Genomic DNA, 17,537 nt, shown 5'->3' with positions numbered 1-17,537 from the left:
ATGAGTAGAGTATCGATTGATATCACGAGCTGACACTACTGCTAATTGTACTGGCACGACATTTAAACCATTGCATGGGAGCCATACGCATGGCACTTGAGTCAAATACCATTATATGGACTTCTAATAATTATTAGTCAACATGCCACCTAGCCTCAATCCGGCCAGGCTGCTCTTCCTCTTTTCAGGGGAGGCCAGTGAAGGAGGCTATACATGCGTGCCACCATGTAGATCTATAATAATTATTATATCAGAAGTTCAATAACCATGCACACACTTTTAACGATAAAATGAGAATTGCTATAAATAATTACGTTTGTGAGACATAATACATGTAACAGTCATAAGCACACACAAAACTTAAATAAGCACAGAAAATGTAGTATAAAGCTATTGTTTTGTGGGTCAGTTAACGCACACACAAGCATAGAACATGAGACTCACACCCAGCGTAAAATTGTTAAATCATTGCAGTTTTGACACTTTTCAGTCTTTTTTTGTTCTGCATCGAATTGAGTTGTATCTCGACAGATTTGAGCTTTTCAGCCAGTTCTTTTTTATTCTCCGTTTCCTGTGTTGTAAACAGAGAAAACTGTGTGTAAGGAAAGGCCGAAAGTTTGAATCACAGGTGCACAGGTGCACGCATGTTCTATTCAGCATAGGGGATTAACTAGTAGTCGCATTCATTTTTGGCAAATAGAATATTCAAAGATGATAAGATTTACCTTTTCTAATTGTCCCTCGAGAAAATCCACTCTTGCTTTGAGAGAGTCAATCTTGTCCTTTTCACCTTGAGACAAATCACTCTAAAACACGAAGAATTACAGAGTTAGAGAACAGCAAAAAATGAGTGCACGTGAAACAAACAACTGTATATACATGTACATGCATGTATAGGGGGTGCACAAGATGCATGGCAGACATGCAAGCAGATGTACCGTATAATATTATCGGACAGCAAAAAAATAATTATTTTGGAAATTGTCCGGGTATAATGGAACATATCTTTATAGAGCACGCGAAGTGTCCGGAATAATTAGAACAAGCATGCAGCTGCATGAACTAGGAGAACAGTGTGTGACTGACTCAAAGCTATCTAGCTTGCAGCACTCTTGCTGGCTACGTTGCTTGCAATGTATCTCAAGTTTTCAAGGTATTGTCCGGATATTTAGACAATGTAAAATTAAAACACCAGACACTCTGGTGTTAAATTAGAACAATGAAAATTGCCCAGAAAAGTGTTCGGGCTAATTAGAAGTGTCTGATAAATTAGAAGATGTACAGTAGTTGCTTTCCGGACTCATTGACCCACCCTACAGTACTAATACACCACCTCCTTCGAAAAAAACTTTGGTAGATAAATAATGGAAACACAACGCAGTTCTAGAAATGGAACTCATTTTGTACGTGCACCAACAACACTAATTAAATACCAGTTGACTGTAGTTCAGACTGCTATCAGTGGGTGTTGGGCTAGCAATATCCCTGAGGGGTTCAGCAGTGTTATGGGTCGACACCGACTCCAGTGGTAGTGCAGTCTGCGAGGTTTGTCGAACCCACTCCTCCACACGAGGCGTGTACCCGATACCACCATTGCTTACAGAGGTCTTGTCAGAGAGGGAGAGAGATTGAAGGTCGCTTTGTACTCCACTCTTATACACACCATTACTTGACACTGGCTCAGAATCTAAAGTGAGGAGAGACAATGTGAATAACAAAAACAGTATTGTATCTTACATGTTACGAGCATACGGTATTTTGCTACACATGTACATGCAGTTGTACACTAAACATACCGTGGTTGCTTGGCTGCTGAACACTGGGTCTCTGCGTGTACAGTGTATGTGTAAACATGGGATCACGTTTTTCACACAGGTATATGGACTAATTTAAAGACCCTTTTTAAAGGCTTGCATGCTTGCATGTAAACTAACACAGTGACACTCTGAACACGAACACAAACATTTGGATAATTATCCTATACATGTACTGTTTGCGAAATGCATGTGCATGATTAATAGATACACACTTACTTACCGTGGTTTTGGCTGGCTGTAAGTTATCACGACTGTCCTTCCTATTAGCCTTGACTTTCACAACCACTGTCTTAGTCTTTATCTGCCGAGAGCCTTTACTCTTCCCCTCAAAACTCTCGTCCGGGTTTGAAGAGCCATCAGCTTCTTCTCGTGATTGTGAAGCCTTCCTTGAGTACCTTCTGGGCTCACTGGAAACTGAGCTGCAAGGAGATCTTACTGTGGGCTGTGGTATACCAGAAGGGGACGATGACCTGTCTCTAGGGGCTCTTCGAGGAGATGTTACACTCAGGCTTGTTGTTGATGTGGGTATGGCTGATGGCATCTTGTCTGTGGCTTTGTGACGAAACGATTTTGGTAGTGTTGTACTGAAATACGATGGCACTCCACCACCTCGTGATTCCCATTTAATTGTGCGTTCTCGTACTGTCATTGGAGGACCAGAACCTTGCGAACTGTTGGAGCCTTGAGAAAGTTTTTGGTCAGAGTAAGGTGGTAAAAGTTGAGTGGGTGACAATTCTTGGTCCAGCTCTCCCGGTTCAGGAGACAATTCACGAGAAGCAGACTTACGTCGAAATGCTGATCGAATATTTGAGTTTCTGTGAAAAGACTCGGCAGCTTCAATTTCTGCTCTAGTGTGCGGAGCAGAATCGTCCCTTGTCACGAAAACGTCCTCAACTTTGTTATCCACGATGGAAGTAAAGTCCCACGAATTAGGCCTTCCTCTGCTAGATGATATTCCATTTCTCAGTTTCACTCCACTTTCAAAGCCATTGACGGGTTTGTTCTGTTTCGCTGGTAGTGTGCTCGGTGACTTGGTCATCTCCGAGGCGCTTGCTGTGGCCTTAAGAGGAACGTTTGCCACTGGAATCTTGGATCCAGATCTACCACCCGGTGACGTACTCGATTGTGAACCATACGAAAACCGTTTCGATAACTCGTTAATTCCTGGGGAGCTGACCTCAATCTTTGGTTTCTGCGCAGGTGCTCGCCGGTTTGGGTATTTCTCAGCTAGAGGTGTAGCAGTGTGCGATTTGTGCTCCGATATTTTAGTGGATGAAGACACCCGAGCTTGTACACCAGGGGAGTACTCTTCCACACTGGCGTCCATAGGCTCAGACTCTGGCGGGTTGGGATTCTTCTTGAAATGTTTTGCAAAAGGGACCACACTTTCTCGATTGGGTTTCATTTTGCGATTGACGCGAGCGTAGCCCATTCGATCATCGGGCTTACTTCGAGTTCCCATAGAGGGTGAGCGTGCTCTCGGAAGAGGAGGGGAATTGGGTTTGCCTATTTTTCCCATGATAATGTCTCTGTCTCTGTCTCTAAGTCGATCGTAGATGGGTTCTGAGTCATCTATAGGGCCGACATAATCGCCAGATTGCATCTATAGGGAACAAAGGACATGCAATATTATGCACAATATAAAACATAGTCAATTGACAAGGACATGGACAATGGCACAAATTCAATCGTAACAGCATGACTACAGTAATAGACAGTATATGCAATGTACAGTGTACAGTGTACTTTACATCACACCACACATCCTGATGTACATGTACGTAGCAGAAGCTAAGGACATGTACATGTATAAAATTATTGTAATTTGTAGCCCACTCACAACACAAAACAACAATTATAACTCACCGCTTCCATATAGGACATGCGGTTCGAATTGGAGACAGCTCGTGAGTGTTGCCTGAATGTGATCGAGTCCAATGGTTCAGGAGTTGTAGTCCCATTCCCATTCTGTGTAGGAGTCCCAGTTCCATTCTGATTTTTGCTGCAGGTGAGCATCCAGTGCGTAAGTAAGAGGTACAAGTAGCATTGCTTTTTCAGCTATAGTGCACACATAATTATGTACTCAAACAGCAAACCATACATACAATCATTAATTTTACACATGCAGGATACATTGTACTTTCCTACTTATTATATTACAGCCCTTCCTGTTTTCTGCTCCTCCCCCCCTCCACACACATGCATAAATTAAGGTGCATGTACGTACACACACACACTCACCTTTCCTCACTGTCAATATGTGATGGCCTGGCACTCCAAATCTCGGCCCAGTGGAGAGCTGGGTAGTACTGCACCGGTCTATGTGGAGCAATGACATAAAATTATAAACCCTTTACTCATTGTATATTGAATAATGTGTATAATTGAGGTATACAACTTCAAAAATTACTATACTTAAGCGAGTTATGGAGCATGTATACAAATGATACAATTTACAAACGAGCAAGCACACTCTATACATACATGTATGTATACATGTACTCAAATGTAGCACACACTGTACACAGTAGGAGCTTTAATCAAAAACGAGGGAACTTCAATCATACTTACACATAGGTTCTAAGACGACAACAGAAGACATTAATTATAGAGAGTAAAGACAGTCACCTAATCTTGTCAGGAGGGGGTGGTACCACATATGCCTTGACGACGGGCCTCCTCCTGTCAGTGAGCACCTCCATGATCTGCTTGTGACTATGACAGCACAACAGGCGATCCTCAACCTGAGGGGATCAGAAGGAGGCTGCTATCAAACAGCACTAGGATGATTGGAGAACACTAATGCATACCGTAGAGCATCATACGAAGAATACAACTACATACCGCAATACATTCGACGTAACTATCCTGAGCTGCACGAATATTCGATATTTAAATGGGTAATTCATACAAAAAGTTGCACCAACGAAAATTACCCGCTATACGGTAATCTAGGTACATGAAGTATAAACAGAAAACTCTTCCCATCTACAATTATGAGTTGTTCATGAACTGGAATCCAAAAAGGACAGACAAAGTGTGCAACGACAAATTGCACTGACAAACTACATGTATGCATTCGAGCACATGTGATCCACACTTACCTGTAGCAGTCGTGAGTTCTTCTGGAGTCCGACGCTGCGTGCAAGTCCATCCACTTTCTGCACCACACCCACCTCGTTGATGCCGAACCCGAGGAGGCCGTTGGGACCACGGGGAAACTCCATGAGGGTAGCCTGCAGGGGAGGTTGGCAATGACAAGAGGCTGTGTATTGACAACTCAATATGGGAAAGCTACAGGGAACAGACACTAGCATAACCATTCTATCTGTCCCTACCTCGTGTGAGAGTGTTAGCTTGGGAGCCAAAGAGTGCAGCCGGTTCCATATATCAGCACAATCATCTTCATTCGTTTCGTAGCACTCTAAACTGAGGCAGTACGAGTCGTCATAAAACAGGTTGATCCGTGTCTTGTCCTGGATCCATCCAGTCAAATGCATCATTGGGACATGCAGTAACATCTCCTGAAAAGGGGAAGGAGACCATTAAATATCCACATCTAATTTTGAATATGAATGGGCCGGCTAGGTGACTAGTACATGTACATGTAACTTATCAATTAAGGGTAAACTTTACTATGGATATCAGACATCCTACTAGCCTCCTTCGCAGACTCTCCTTTTTCTGTTCTTTGTCACAGAAGAGAAAATTGGAGGAACAAAGAAAGAAAGAAGGAAGCGACAAAGAAAAGGAGAGCCTGCCTTGCTAAGTCGCGTGATCCCCTACTGACGTAGACAAATTTTAACGAGCGTGGGCGAGAGAAAACCTCAATAACTGTCCTCCCACACAGTACTTGGAGCGCATTTACCAGGAACATAATCTGTTATGAACAGTACAGTAGAGTCAGCCTTTGTGAGACCTTTAGTCAGTAGAGGAAGTATGAAAGACTAGACTATACTGCTGTAATAATTATATCTACTAGTCAAGTGGGTCTGTTCTGAACTCAGGAAAAAAACTGAGCTAAATTTAGATCTAGATCTAGATCTTTAGTCTTTAGAAGTAACTAGGTAAGCCCTCGTCTACGATGTCTCCACGCTTGATTCTAGCTTACTATCTAAGCTTTTATGTTAGAGTTTGCAATGCGTAGGCATGCTGTAGCTTTTTGCTCTGTCAGGCTCCGCCCAGCTAGTGATTGCCCACGTTCATTTTCACTCGTCTACCACTCGTCTACCGTCACGCGACTTAGCAAGGCAGGCTCTCCTTTTTCTTTGTCTCTTCCTTCTTTCTTTCTTTGTTCCTCCAATTAGTCCCGTATTTTATCTTATTGAACTATGACAAAGAACAGAAAAAGGAGAGGCTGCGAAGAAGGCTAACATCCTACAGTATAAGGGTATACATGAAATGCAAGTGTGTACATGACTCTGTAGTTGTACTTGACTTCTGATGAGAACTAGAGCAAACTAGCAAACCATTAAATAAGAATTATACTTGGGTTAGGGTTAGGGTTACAAACAAGCTGCGTACATGATTTCATCAACCAATGGCCAGTTACATGTACACGTACCTGTGTGTCACTGTCCATGAAGGCGAGGAAGTCCGGGGCCATTCCCATGGCACACTCCAGCACATAGTCGGGGTCTTCGGAGAACGGCAGAGGCTAAAGATTTGTTAATAGTTAATAGTTTTAGTGAAAAATCAACTATTCTGTATACCCACAGAAGTGATTACAAATAAGCTACATGTATATTAACAGAGCCAATAGAGGGGAGAGAAGTGTGTACCCGCTGATCGGATAACTTGGGCCCAATTACTAATTGCCCGCTGAAACAATACGTGTACACTATCTCTGTCATTACATGTACAATTTACATGTAGTGCTCGCCTGTATTGTCGAAAACAAAACACACAGATACTCCAATTAAGATATACATTATGTACATGTACACACCTTTCCTGATCGGAGGAGCAGTTTAACAGGCCAGGTGAGAGCTCCAGGAGTGTACAGAAGGGTAGACTCTTGACGACCTCTCTCACGCAGCTTACGGTGACTCAAGTTGCGGAGCAGGCCAGCTATAAAGGTATGTATTAGCTACATGTAGTATGAATAGAATATAATTATATGCATACACTGTACATGGACTGTATGTGATATGTTATTTTTTCAAACTTATGCATTTACATGGAGTAAGGTGTGGAAGTTTTATGCAGTGTACAGTACAGTTATGTACTCAATTGTTGTACAGTAGTATTGAATAACTACAATGTACTTGCTGCTAAATAAGACTCCATAAACCATATTTGTAAGCCCTACTGACAAACAGGCTCCTCACCTACTCTCCCTGTGGAGACCTGGTCCAGTGTGACTGCAGTGGTGCACTCTGCCAGGTCATGAAGGTACTGCTTCCTAGTACGCACCGCCATCTTGGAGAACTTATCACTACGGAGACTGGCATTGCACGCATTGACCACTGTGTGTGCGTGTGTGTGACCAATGGTACATTTATATAATTATACACTCTGTACCAGAGCTTTACTATTAGTGTGGACCACATGTACTGTTTGACCACATGTACTGTGTAGTCAGAAACCTCTGAATAAGGATTCTGCATTCATGTATTAAAGTACCTCGAGAGTGTTTTCATCCCAAAAAATACTTTCGTACAAAGAGAATAGCTAAAAAACCTGTACATAATTAGCCTATCCTTGCAAAAGAAATTTCGACAGACATGACTGCCTATTGAGATCACTGTCTACCTATTATTATGTACATGTACGTACACAAAAAGCTAACAGAATTAACATACACTTTGTGAGCATAAACTCTCTGAAGATCTCATTCTTGTCAAAGGCAGCATCTTCTGGGATGGGGGGACCAAAGAACGGAATGTCTTGACTACGAGAGACTGACACCCTGTGGAAAACAAGTACAAGTACAGTAATTGTGCCCCAGAAACTGAAAGGTAAGTCAACCATAGTGATTATTTGCCTGCTGGGAATTCTATATATACATGTATACATGAACTCCATGGGTCAGATTATCTTGCCAAAATAATAGTAGCCATGCGTCATATAAAAAAGCAGAATAGTGGAACCTCCCACCAAAGGACAGTATAGAAAGTGGCTGCTCCCAACGTGTGGTTAATCGGATACTCCAAATGTATGTTTTAAGTTCAGCCCTCAGGCCCCTTACCTGTACTTGGTATTGTCTGTGTTCGGGTCCACTACCCGCACCACAATGAAGATGTGTTGGAAGTGAGAGCGGATGCATTTGGCCGAGAACTGCTCACAGCCTGGCTCTTGGAACACCAGCGTCACTATGTCATTGCCAATGTGACGCTTCCTCAGCAGCTGTGTGTGATGTTAAGAAGTAGGGAAAATGAAATCTTAATAATTATTCTTTCCATACAGATTGAGTACAAAAATTAAGTATGTGGTAAAGATCCTTAACTCAACATGTACACAAGAGATTAAGATAACCATAATGTAATTATACAGATGATCCTTACCCAACAAACAAAGTCCTTAATTTTGTACATAAATGCACACACGTATAATGTACAATACCTGTTGTTTGTTAGTGGCGGTGTAGGGCAGCATTGTTGAGACATGGAACATCATCTCAGTGTCCCTGAACTCAGTGTACACACTGTACTCCCCAGTGGTGTCCGCTATAGGGGGAGGGGAATAGTGGTGGGTCATGCCAGTTTAGAGTTCAAAGAGGGGAGGTTAATCAGTACTCCAGATATTATGATTAACATAATTATAATTATTATATTTAAAGAGAGCTGTAAGGAACGATGCTGAATACAGATCATAGCCTTTCCGTTCTATTACGTACAAGACAAGATGGCGTGGATAATCATAATTATTTCCTCTACGTACATAGCGTAACATCTAGGCAATATGATTGCATTCCAGAGTGAAAGTATACCCCTGGTAGCAGGTGTTGCTTATTATGATGGAGAAACAACTTTTATACGCCTACAACTATATAATAATAGTGTACACGACTGTACTAGCAGGGTCCCATGGTTACACTTGTATCTGTGCATCCCTTGGATGGAGCAAACGATCGTCTCTTTTTACCTATACAGAGTATAAACTCCGATTGTGCACCACTTACTCTTGTTGTCCAGCTGCGCCCTGTACTTGGTAAACCCCTTCATCTTGACCTTCTCTCCCAGGTGTTCCATTAACTCATCTAACGCAGGACTTCCAGTTTCTAGAGGGAGGGAGAGAGCTGGTTAGTAGTTGTGCATTCCAAGAATGACTGGCATACAAGTAGAAATGGACCAACTGTTAATGGACATAATTTGATACGAACTGTTTCATTCTATAGTAATTGGTTAATTGGAACCAGACATCACAGAGACAGTCCTACGTGATTTAGACTGGGGACTCTTATTTGTACAAGTACATGTAAATCAAAAGCGTCCACATTCCGAGGTTCCATAGTACACACCCACTGTCCCTGCAACTCACCATTGTTGTACATCTCTTCTTCTGTGGTCTGTCCCGGCTTACAGTACATGACCCCTATCTTGTACTTGTTGTTCAGCTCCTGCTCATCCAGTCGTAACAGCTCGTTAACCACCTGCACGTAACAATCCACAGAGCACATAATTTTTATAATAACTATTCCCAGGCTGTACATGTACAATTATGATACACTGGATGAAACAATTACATGTACTTTCCCACCATAATCTGAAGATTAGGTCTAGAAGGATTTTGCTTAGCTACAGTAGAAGGTTTTATCAACTACTGTACCTTTTTGTCATTCTTGCCCTGCTTGAGGACGGAGAGAGGAATTTCCCCTTGAGTGATGTAATCCACTACATCCCTGGGGGGAATCCCTTTGTTGGTTCCCATCTTGGACGAGGAGGGAATACTCTCCTCCAGCACTGTGCCTCGCAGGACAGTCAGCTGGAAGTGAACAGTTGGTACAATGTACATGTACAGTACATGAATATCATAAAGAGTGGTCACAACAAAATAAGGATCACTGTAGGAGGTACTCACAAGGGACCAAGGGACTGCACATGCACTGAAAGACATTGGGCAGCAGTCACAATCACATTTCGACATTAATTTGCATAAAAAAGCACATCACCTTACATTAAGTAAATGTCCATGATGTAAACATTTCTACGTAAATGTAAATTTAAAGCCTATAATCAAAACATGTACTCCAACCTCCTCACTATCACCCTGTGTATACCCACCTGGCCAGTCCTGAAGATGACCCTCCACTGGTGCTTTGGTATCATGGCGACGTTGTTGGGTATGCTTGGCTGGATGTTATAAAAGTCACACACCTCATGAGGCACTCTTTCTCTCTTCAGCGAGATAGCTACTGGACCAAGCGTCTCATCCACACCGAAGAAGTTCTGGTGATCTGCACGTGGTGTGTGTTGTCAAGGTACAGCCTACTACAATTTCTTTAGCTACAACTGGGCATAACATGTAACACCTTAATAAAGCCACCTGATAGCATAATATGCAACCATGATATTGCACATGATAATCACATCCACATATTGCCAAGAGGGATCACTTCTAAACAAGAGCCTTGCATGACATAAAGCCATCAATTACGGGAAATGAGCAAGGCATATAACTATACATTTGCCCTTGGATTCAACCAGGAGCTACATGTATTTATAGCATCAAGTAAAAACGTTTTGTGTTCATGCAGGTCTTATAGGAATTTCAAATGACGTTCATACATGTATCTTGCAAGCACCCTGGTACTTAGTGAACCTACAAATAAAAATAGTTGCCCCCACACACAGAGGAGGGCACCACCTCTATATAGTCCAGGAAATAAAATATACGACAACTTCCTTACAAGAGAAGATTCACAGTACAACAAGCTGTATAAGTTTACCAACACTGAATCCAGTGAACACGTACAAACTCCACAACAAAACCTGAGAAAATCTCACAGAAACCTCTATAATAATGATGCAGAGTCGTCAATACATGTACGTTAGCATAAATACATAAATACGGAAACACAGAGAGATACAGTTGCTTGAGTTTCACATTTACTTTCAAGATTATAACTTCACAATTCATTTATTACAAACTATGTTGTTTGACAATGGAAGTGCAACGTACTGTACAAGCACACTTCTCAAACTATCATTATAGCAACAGTGAAACAGTGTGACCAGCACTGTGTACACTTTTAGGGGCTTTGTTTACCAAACATGCGGCTACAGTATCAGGAATAGGAGTCCTAATTAAATTTGGGGAAATCATATCCAGGTTGAACTACTTATATAACAAGGGCTATCAGCTACTTATCCTCTCCAGTAAACAAAACACGTAATTACAAATCATAATAATACAATTACATGTACATGTATTACGTTTACACAAGAAATTTTAGTCAAGAAAATAGTACTACAGGTTCACACACATTTTGCAATAAAATTAATGATTTATTTACTCAATTACCATAAAGAAGCTTCACACCAATTACAGTATTCACTATGGGAACAATCTGCAACATGCAAACCTTCACACAGCCCCCCAAATCAACGTTATATGCAGTATATGAATAGTCTAATAAACCAAAGAGCGTGCCAGTTATTGAGACTTAAACGCGTGGCAGTGAGTGAAATCACGACGGGACACGATGTAATTAATAGCCTCCCCCTCCTCCAGTGCATTCCACGAATACCTCAACACAGTGCACATTGATAATGCTGTGAGCTAAGAACATCCACTATAAGCATACACAGTCTTTCTACCCCCATACTTTACAACAAACACAATACAAAAACTAAAACTCAATACTTGTTTTAACATTAATTTTATGGTTTTGGTTCAATAATTATGTGCCATGCTGTACTGCAGAAAACATAGACACAAAGTACACAAGCTGAGTGTACGTACAAATGACAGACCATCACTGATGCTTTCTAGCTTTAAGCAAAAAATTTAAATAAAGGTCGTGGAGGTTAGTTTAGAATGGTGCAGTTCACAGGTCAGGGGAAAGTTCAAAAGGACAAGGCTTGCCTATTGAGCAGGTGTGCCATGATAGCTAAATCTACATTTCTTAGGACACAGTACTTTCATGAATGGTGCATGACCACTGCACAAGTATTTGCAGACTTCAAAGCTGTTAATTGAGCAGCTGTCATGCTAACAGGTGCTCATTCATTGCACACAGTCACACTTTGTCAAAGCTGAGAAATCATAAATGCAGAGCTGTGTGAACACACACCACAGTGTGCAACACAGGGCAGCTTGGGACTAGTGCTTAGTACATGATAACTGTTTATACACTCATCCTTATTATCGTAGTGTCAACTAACAAATTCACTGTTCACTAAAATAACTTGCGATAGCTACAAGGGCCCATAATTCAGATGCTAAAGTAGAATGGTGGTGAAAAGTACACAGCAGTTGTAGGGGCTAAACAACCAAACACTTTATAATTCATAGAACGGGTACCACAAAGAATGTTAAAATTAGTCACCACTACCAAGTTTGGAAACAAAACGACCAGAACGACCACACAGGTTGGTAATACAAAACCATGCTCTTATTACACGCACTATACACACTAATCAGTGGTGGACACTATATCCCAGGGAAATATGTCGAGATATTCGTTGAGTCACACGTGGGGGGCTCTACAAGGTACATGTACTGATTAGAGGGGCAAATCCAAAGCACGTATATACGTGTATATACAGTATACAGCCTGGTTCTGTTTTGAGAACTTATACGTCTTTCTAAACAGGAAAGGTAATACATCTCGCTTCAAGACAAGAGGAAGCAGACAGGAGGTGGAAACAATTAATGAAACCACATTATGTTCCACAAGCCACGATACGTTTCAATATGTGTAAAATGTAAATCAAGCACTTTAGAGACAAGTACTTTAGAGAACAGTGAATTACACAATTCAATCATGTACATGTACATAGTATGAACTTCCCACAGGTGCCTACAGTATATGTTAACTAAGCGGAATGAGGGAATCTAAGAGTGACTATGTGAAACACAGGATGTGTGTAAAAGGTACTAACACAACGTGTGAAAAGAAAATGCACTTTTTCTTGTCAGTGGAGGGTTGAACAATGCTGTAGACATCATATTAAACACTGGAGTGACATTTAAAGGAATATACATGTACATGTATGCAAGCAAAATGGTTGCATAGTTACTGCCTATAATAATATAGCTTAATAAACAGAAACACACTGTACATGACATACATGTACATGTATCCTTGTGTACAGAAAATGCAACACAAATCTACATGCAGTCCATGAATATCTACTAAAAAAGATAACACCATTTTACGGCATACATGTATGTATATGAATATTCTTCTATAGCTAACAATCCCATAGTTTGTGATCACTGTGCACAGTCTTTGAAGTGGCAGCAAAGAATGCACTTGGAGTACTTGAAAGTTGTGCTATATTGTAATCTCTCACCCAGCTGCACAATGACACCTGCGTGCATGCTTCTTTAGACCTACGTACATCTATGGTAGTTTGGTAATTGTTTCAAAGCTGTACATTATCAGAGCTGTACATTCCACATTGTGGACATAATTTAAATAGCAATTAATTGATAGAAGTAGCAACTCTGCGCACTTCACATATCCAATACTCAAGCTAGACGAAAGCCATTTCTTGAAAATACCATTTAAAGTGTATACCTGCATGGTAACACAAACACAGTGGTAACAAGGGCGTATACATTTTTATTCGAACTCGGTGCTAATGCATATAGTACACTAATTAACGAAAGATTTTATGTTTACGCTATTGGCATATAATGTTTATGAGACGAGTGTAGAATAACAATGAATACAAACACAGTATACATCAACACATCTTACAAAAACATAATTATTTTGAAAACTCCGCTATACACCATAGAAAACACGGGCAACATGAATACATGTGCATATAGAGGAATTATACACAACACAGGCTACCCAAAACTGACACCTTTGAGCCCAAAGAGATAACATTTCAGGGCAGATGCGTGGAGGTGATACCCACCACACCAAACAAGCAATTTAAATTCTCTGAATGGTTGGTTAGGGATTGAGAAATAGGGGAAAGGGATAAGCGTTAGTATGTGAACAAAAATCACAGAACACTTTGACTTGCAGACACTGCACTAGATGTGTGTTTGCGATGCAAAGGTAAGCAAGGCCACATGTGACTACACAGGTACATATACTACCCATACTGTGTAGCAATTGTGACATAATCACAGGAAGTAGAACTGAATATTGCAACATAGAGGTATTATAATGACAATGATGTTACACTGTATAATGAGCTCACTGTTTGAATCAGAAGGAAGGGATTCATAATTATGATGCTATGCTATAAATCTCACAGTTTGGTGGGCTCTGATACGTACAACACACAATAGAGAACATGCAGGGACTTCACACATACACACACACACACACGAACATTCATCATCAATAACATAAAACCACCAATAAAGACAAATAATTATATATCTGCACTGGGATAAAAACTCACACACACATATAGATAATGAAGACAACATTAGCAGTTTCGTAATATTATTGTTCAATCGTTAGTAAAAGGCAAGAGAAGGGGTTCACGTACATGTACTGTACTGCATGCATTTCCTTTACATAAGCAAAACTTTGAGTGTACCAATCCAGCAGACAGCCGAGCCAACCCATTTCACACACACAGTTACGACACGCGTGCCTCGATTTAGCAATTAACGTTGAGCGTGGGCAAGATTAGAGGCATAATCCTGCCCACGCTCAACGTTATTGCAGAGGCTAATTGATAAATCGAGGCATGCGTGTCAGGCATAATTCCACCCACGCTCAACGTTATTGCAGAGGCTAATTGCTAAATCGAGGCACGCGTGTCGTAGCTCCTCTGGGAAGATCCTATGCAGGCTCTAGTCAGCTGACCACTGGAACGTAACCACAAAGCCCTATCACAATAATACTGTGGTCAATTGACCTCTGTTAGCTCTGTACACGATGTTGCAGTAATTAAAGGTGATTGCATAATTACTGATGCTGCCAATGCAGCGATAGTGCAAAGGAAGGTTGTTAATTAATAAGAATTTCTGCATCACATAATATGTTAGCGTTAGAGTTATGGCTCAATGCAGATGTACTTCATTGGGCTAGTTGGAGTTTGACCTTAGTCTAAGGAGACCATCTCCTTACTGAGCATAGTGGCACGCTAACAGTGTTAGCATACACTCATTGTGGGAGTCACTCAGACTAGTGACTCTAAATCAATACAAAAGAGAAATAATCACTATGACCAAATAACGGACCCTATATATAAAATAGGAACACTGCATGAGCACACTGAAGTCAAACACTGCTTCATCCAATCATACAATCGTAGTTTACAAAGGTACCGTTGCAAGTTGCAGTGGTTAAAAATTACTGTAGAAAGGTCAACAGTTAACTAGGTAATAATTCTTGATGTACAAGATAAACATCTCATTAAGTACTTAATGGCACTCAAGACATTGTGTACAGCATAATTATTATCGCAAAAAGCTTTAGAGCTTAAGTCTGTACTTAAAATATTCCGTCTGAATAGGAAAACATAGAATGGGCTTAGACAGGGAGTGAAATCATTACGTGGGTCTTTGCTATGAAACTGATTATTGGAGAAACAATTAACGCTACTAGTACATAACCTACTGCTTGGTTTACACCAAACTAAGTCTGTCATATCTCATTTTGGTTATTAGGCTTTGAGTGTGCAGCTTGGTGAACACACAAGTTTCATTTATACAGGAATACTCGAGAGCCATGTCTAATTGAATTAATCCAACACTTGCAGGCACACAGTCACACTGCTTGTATAAAGTGTCAGACACCGTATTGGGTCAATCAATTTAACGAGATGAGTACAAACAAACATTGGTTGTCATGTTTATTGATTATAGCACATGATAATCACTAGCCAACCTCTAGTTGTTTAACTCTAGTTGTAAAAGCTCACCTTGTCCTAAGAAGTAGTGCCGATAAAAAGATGCTCCGTAGTCCAGAAACTCCAATGGAAAATGAAGACCTTTCTGTTCTTGTAGCATATCGCTGACTTGTTGACTCATGGGTCCACGTGTTGCAACCAGATCCTTGAGTGGGATATCTCCATCCAAAATCAACCTCTGTCGTGAGCCCACTCTCTTCTGTTTGTCATGACTCAACTGCTCCCTAAGAATCATGGCGGGGCTCTCTTCAGGTAGCCAATCATCGTCTCCTCCAATCTCGTTTTTGAACGTTGGACAAGGGGCTACTAAAATGTTTGATACGTCCTCACTGGTGTTGCTACCCTCCTCTTGAGCAGCAGCAGAAGCTCCAGTAGGTTTCTTGGCTGTTGTGGCTGCAGACTGGTCAGAAGATCCCTGTAAGGAGTCCAAAGTCATACTCTGTGTATCATAATGACCAAAGTTCTTTAGTCGCTGCCATAGGGGCAGGCCGTTTTGGCTGAGCTGCTTGTTCTTGAGTATGGGAGAGCCATCTTCTGTTTTGAATCTCTTGGAAGAGCGTAGTGAACTAGACCTTGTGATGTCTTTCCGTGTTGAGAGGCGGCTCCCTCTTCTGGTGTTAGAACCACCATACTTTTCACCCGAATCTACCTCTTCAAACATTCTTCGTCTCTCTAAAACTGGTATAAGACTGTGATTTGTCTTTGAGAACTTTCGCCGATCTCTAGCTCTCACATCCGGGGCAGTCTTTAGCTCTGAGGTACGGATCACTCTGAAGTTGCTCATTTCCACAGACTGAGGTCACTCACAAACCGCTAATAATACTTGATGGGCACTTTTATACTGTTGCTTTATATACAATCTTTTTACGTGCTATGGTACTTACAACTAGCTATAGTAGAGACAGTAGAGTATTATATCTAACTAGATCTATAAGTATATAAACTCAGTAGATGATGAAGGTTCAATAAATAAACAGCTCATCAAAACATTCTAGGCCTGTAATAACAAGTCACTGTCAGTGTGTGTGTTGAGCTATAGATCTAGACTTTAATAGAAATCATAGTGAATCTGGAATGCAGACACGCTAATTATAATTAGAAGCAAGAATGTTAATTGCAAATTAGATACCTTTCGTGCATGACATTGTACCCCCAATCTTAAAAATAATTTTTTAATCTACGTACCTGCTAACTGTATAATAATTATGTCACGAGGATGACTAACATATCATTACACAAGGTCTCAGCCATCGTCTACCTTTGAGTATACACACATGTAGTACTACATGTAACAGTATCGTCGTCAGAGATGGTCTGCAGCCTTAATGATCCTTTACCAGATACAATATGAGGCCATTATACACTCCTAAAGTGATGTGTAGACCAGAAGAGATACGACACAATAATAATCAGGTTCTAGATTATAATCAATAGGTAATTGGGGTGAACTGACGAGATGTTTACTATTACTTACTTTGTCACCATGTACATTCGAAGCAAACACTTCAAACAGTGCAGTGCTAACAGTATTGCCTATATTAATTAACAGATCTAGAGATAGAGATCCATGTTCTGCAGTCTTAATGATCAGACACAACTAGAGCACTAAAGTGCAAACCCTCGGCTGGTGACGTGATAATAAAGAAACCAGAAGAGTGATAATGCAGTGCATGTAGCATGTATGACTAGCATGCGCTAGCACAGCAATTACTCAAGAGCAATA

At 40.9% G+C, this 17,537-nt stretch overlaps 1 protein-coding gene across 2 annotated transcripts; it reads right to left on the bottom strand.

The window, feature by feature from the left end:
• Nucleotides 1-291: 291 nt before the first annotated feature.
• On the bottom strand, nt 292-16,857 carry LOC135345759 (signal-induced proliferation-associated 1-like protein 3). 2 transcript variants are annotated; one of them, XM_064543197.1, is made up of 21 exons: nt 15,827-16,857; nt 10,043-10,215; nt 9,588-9,743; nt 9,300-9,411; nt 8,941-9,039; nt 8,382-8,485; nt 8,008-8,165; nt 7,622-7,728; nt 7,148-7,285; nt 6,766-6,887; nt 6,382-6,474; nt 5,156-5,341; nt 4,922-5,053; nt 4,446-4,561; nt 4,059-4,136; nt 3,684-3,819; nt 2,038-3,420; nt 1,797-1,827; nt 1,434-1,687; nt 726-806; nt 292-592 (listed from the first exon to the last, which is right to left on the bottom strand). In XM_064543197.1, exons 1-21 carry the CDS (start codon nt 16,596-16,598, stop codon nt 461-463), a joined length of 4,563 nt encoding a protein of 1,520 aa, XP_064399267.1. In that variant the 5' UTR covers nt 16,599-16,857; the 3' UTR covers nt 292-460. The 2 variants fall into 2 exon arrangements, with proteins under 2 accessions (XP_064399267.1, XP_064399268.1); XM_064543198.1 differs by having other exon boundaries at nt 292-571.
• Between the last annotated feature and the right edge of the window lie 680 nt (nt 16,858-17,537).

This window comes from Halichondria panicea, chromosome 12 (assembly GCF_963675165.1).
Source record: "Halichondria panicea chromosome 12, odHalPani1.1, whole genome shotgun sequence".
NCBI lineage: Eukaryota > Metazoa > Porifera > Demospongiae > Suberitida > Halichondriidae > Halichondria > Halichondria panicea.
The sequence above is the reverse complement of the archived record's forward strand: the minus strand, read 5'-3'. Positions and strand labels throughout refer to the sequence as shown.

Coding starts and splice junctions, on each gene's coding strand:
- LOC135345759 (XM_064543197.1), bottom strand. CDS start 16,598: ATGAGCAACTTCAGAGTGATCCGTACCTCAGAGCTAAAGACTGCCCCG. Junction 6,888..7,147: donor GGTCTCCACAGGGAGAGTAG/GTGAGGAGCCTG, acceptor ATACCTTTATAG/CTGGCCTGCTCCGCAACTTG. Junction 4,562..4,921: donor AGAACTCACGACTGCTACAG/GTAAGTGTGGAT, acceptor TGATCCCCTCAG/GTTGAGGATCGCCTGTTGTG.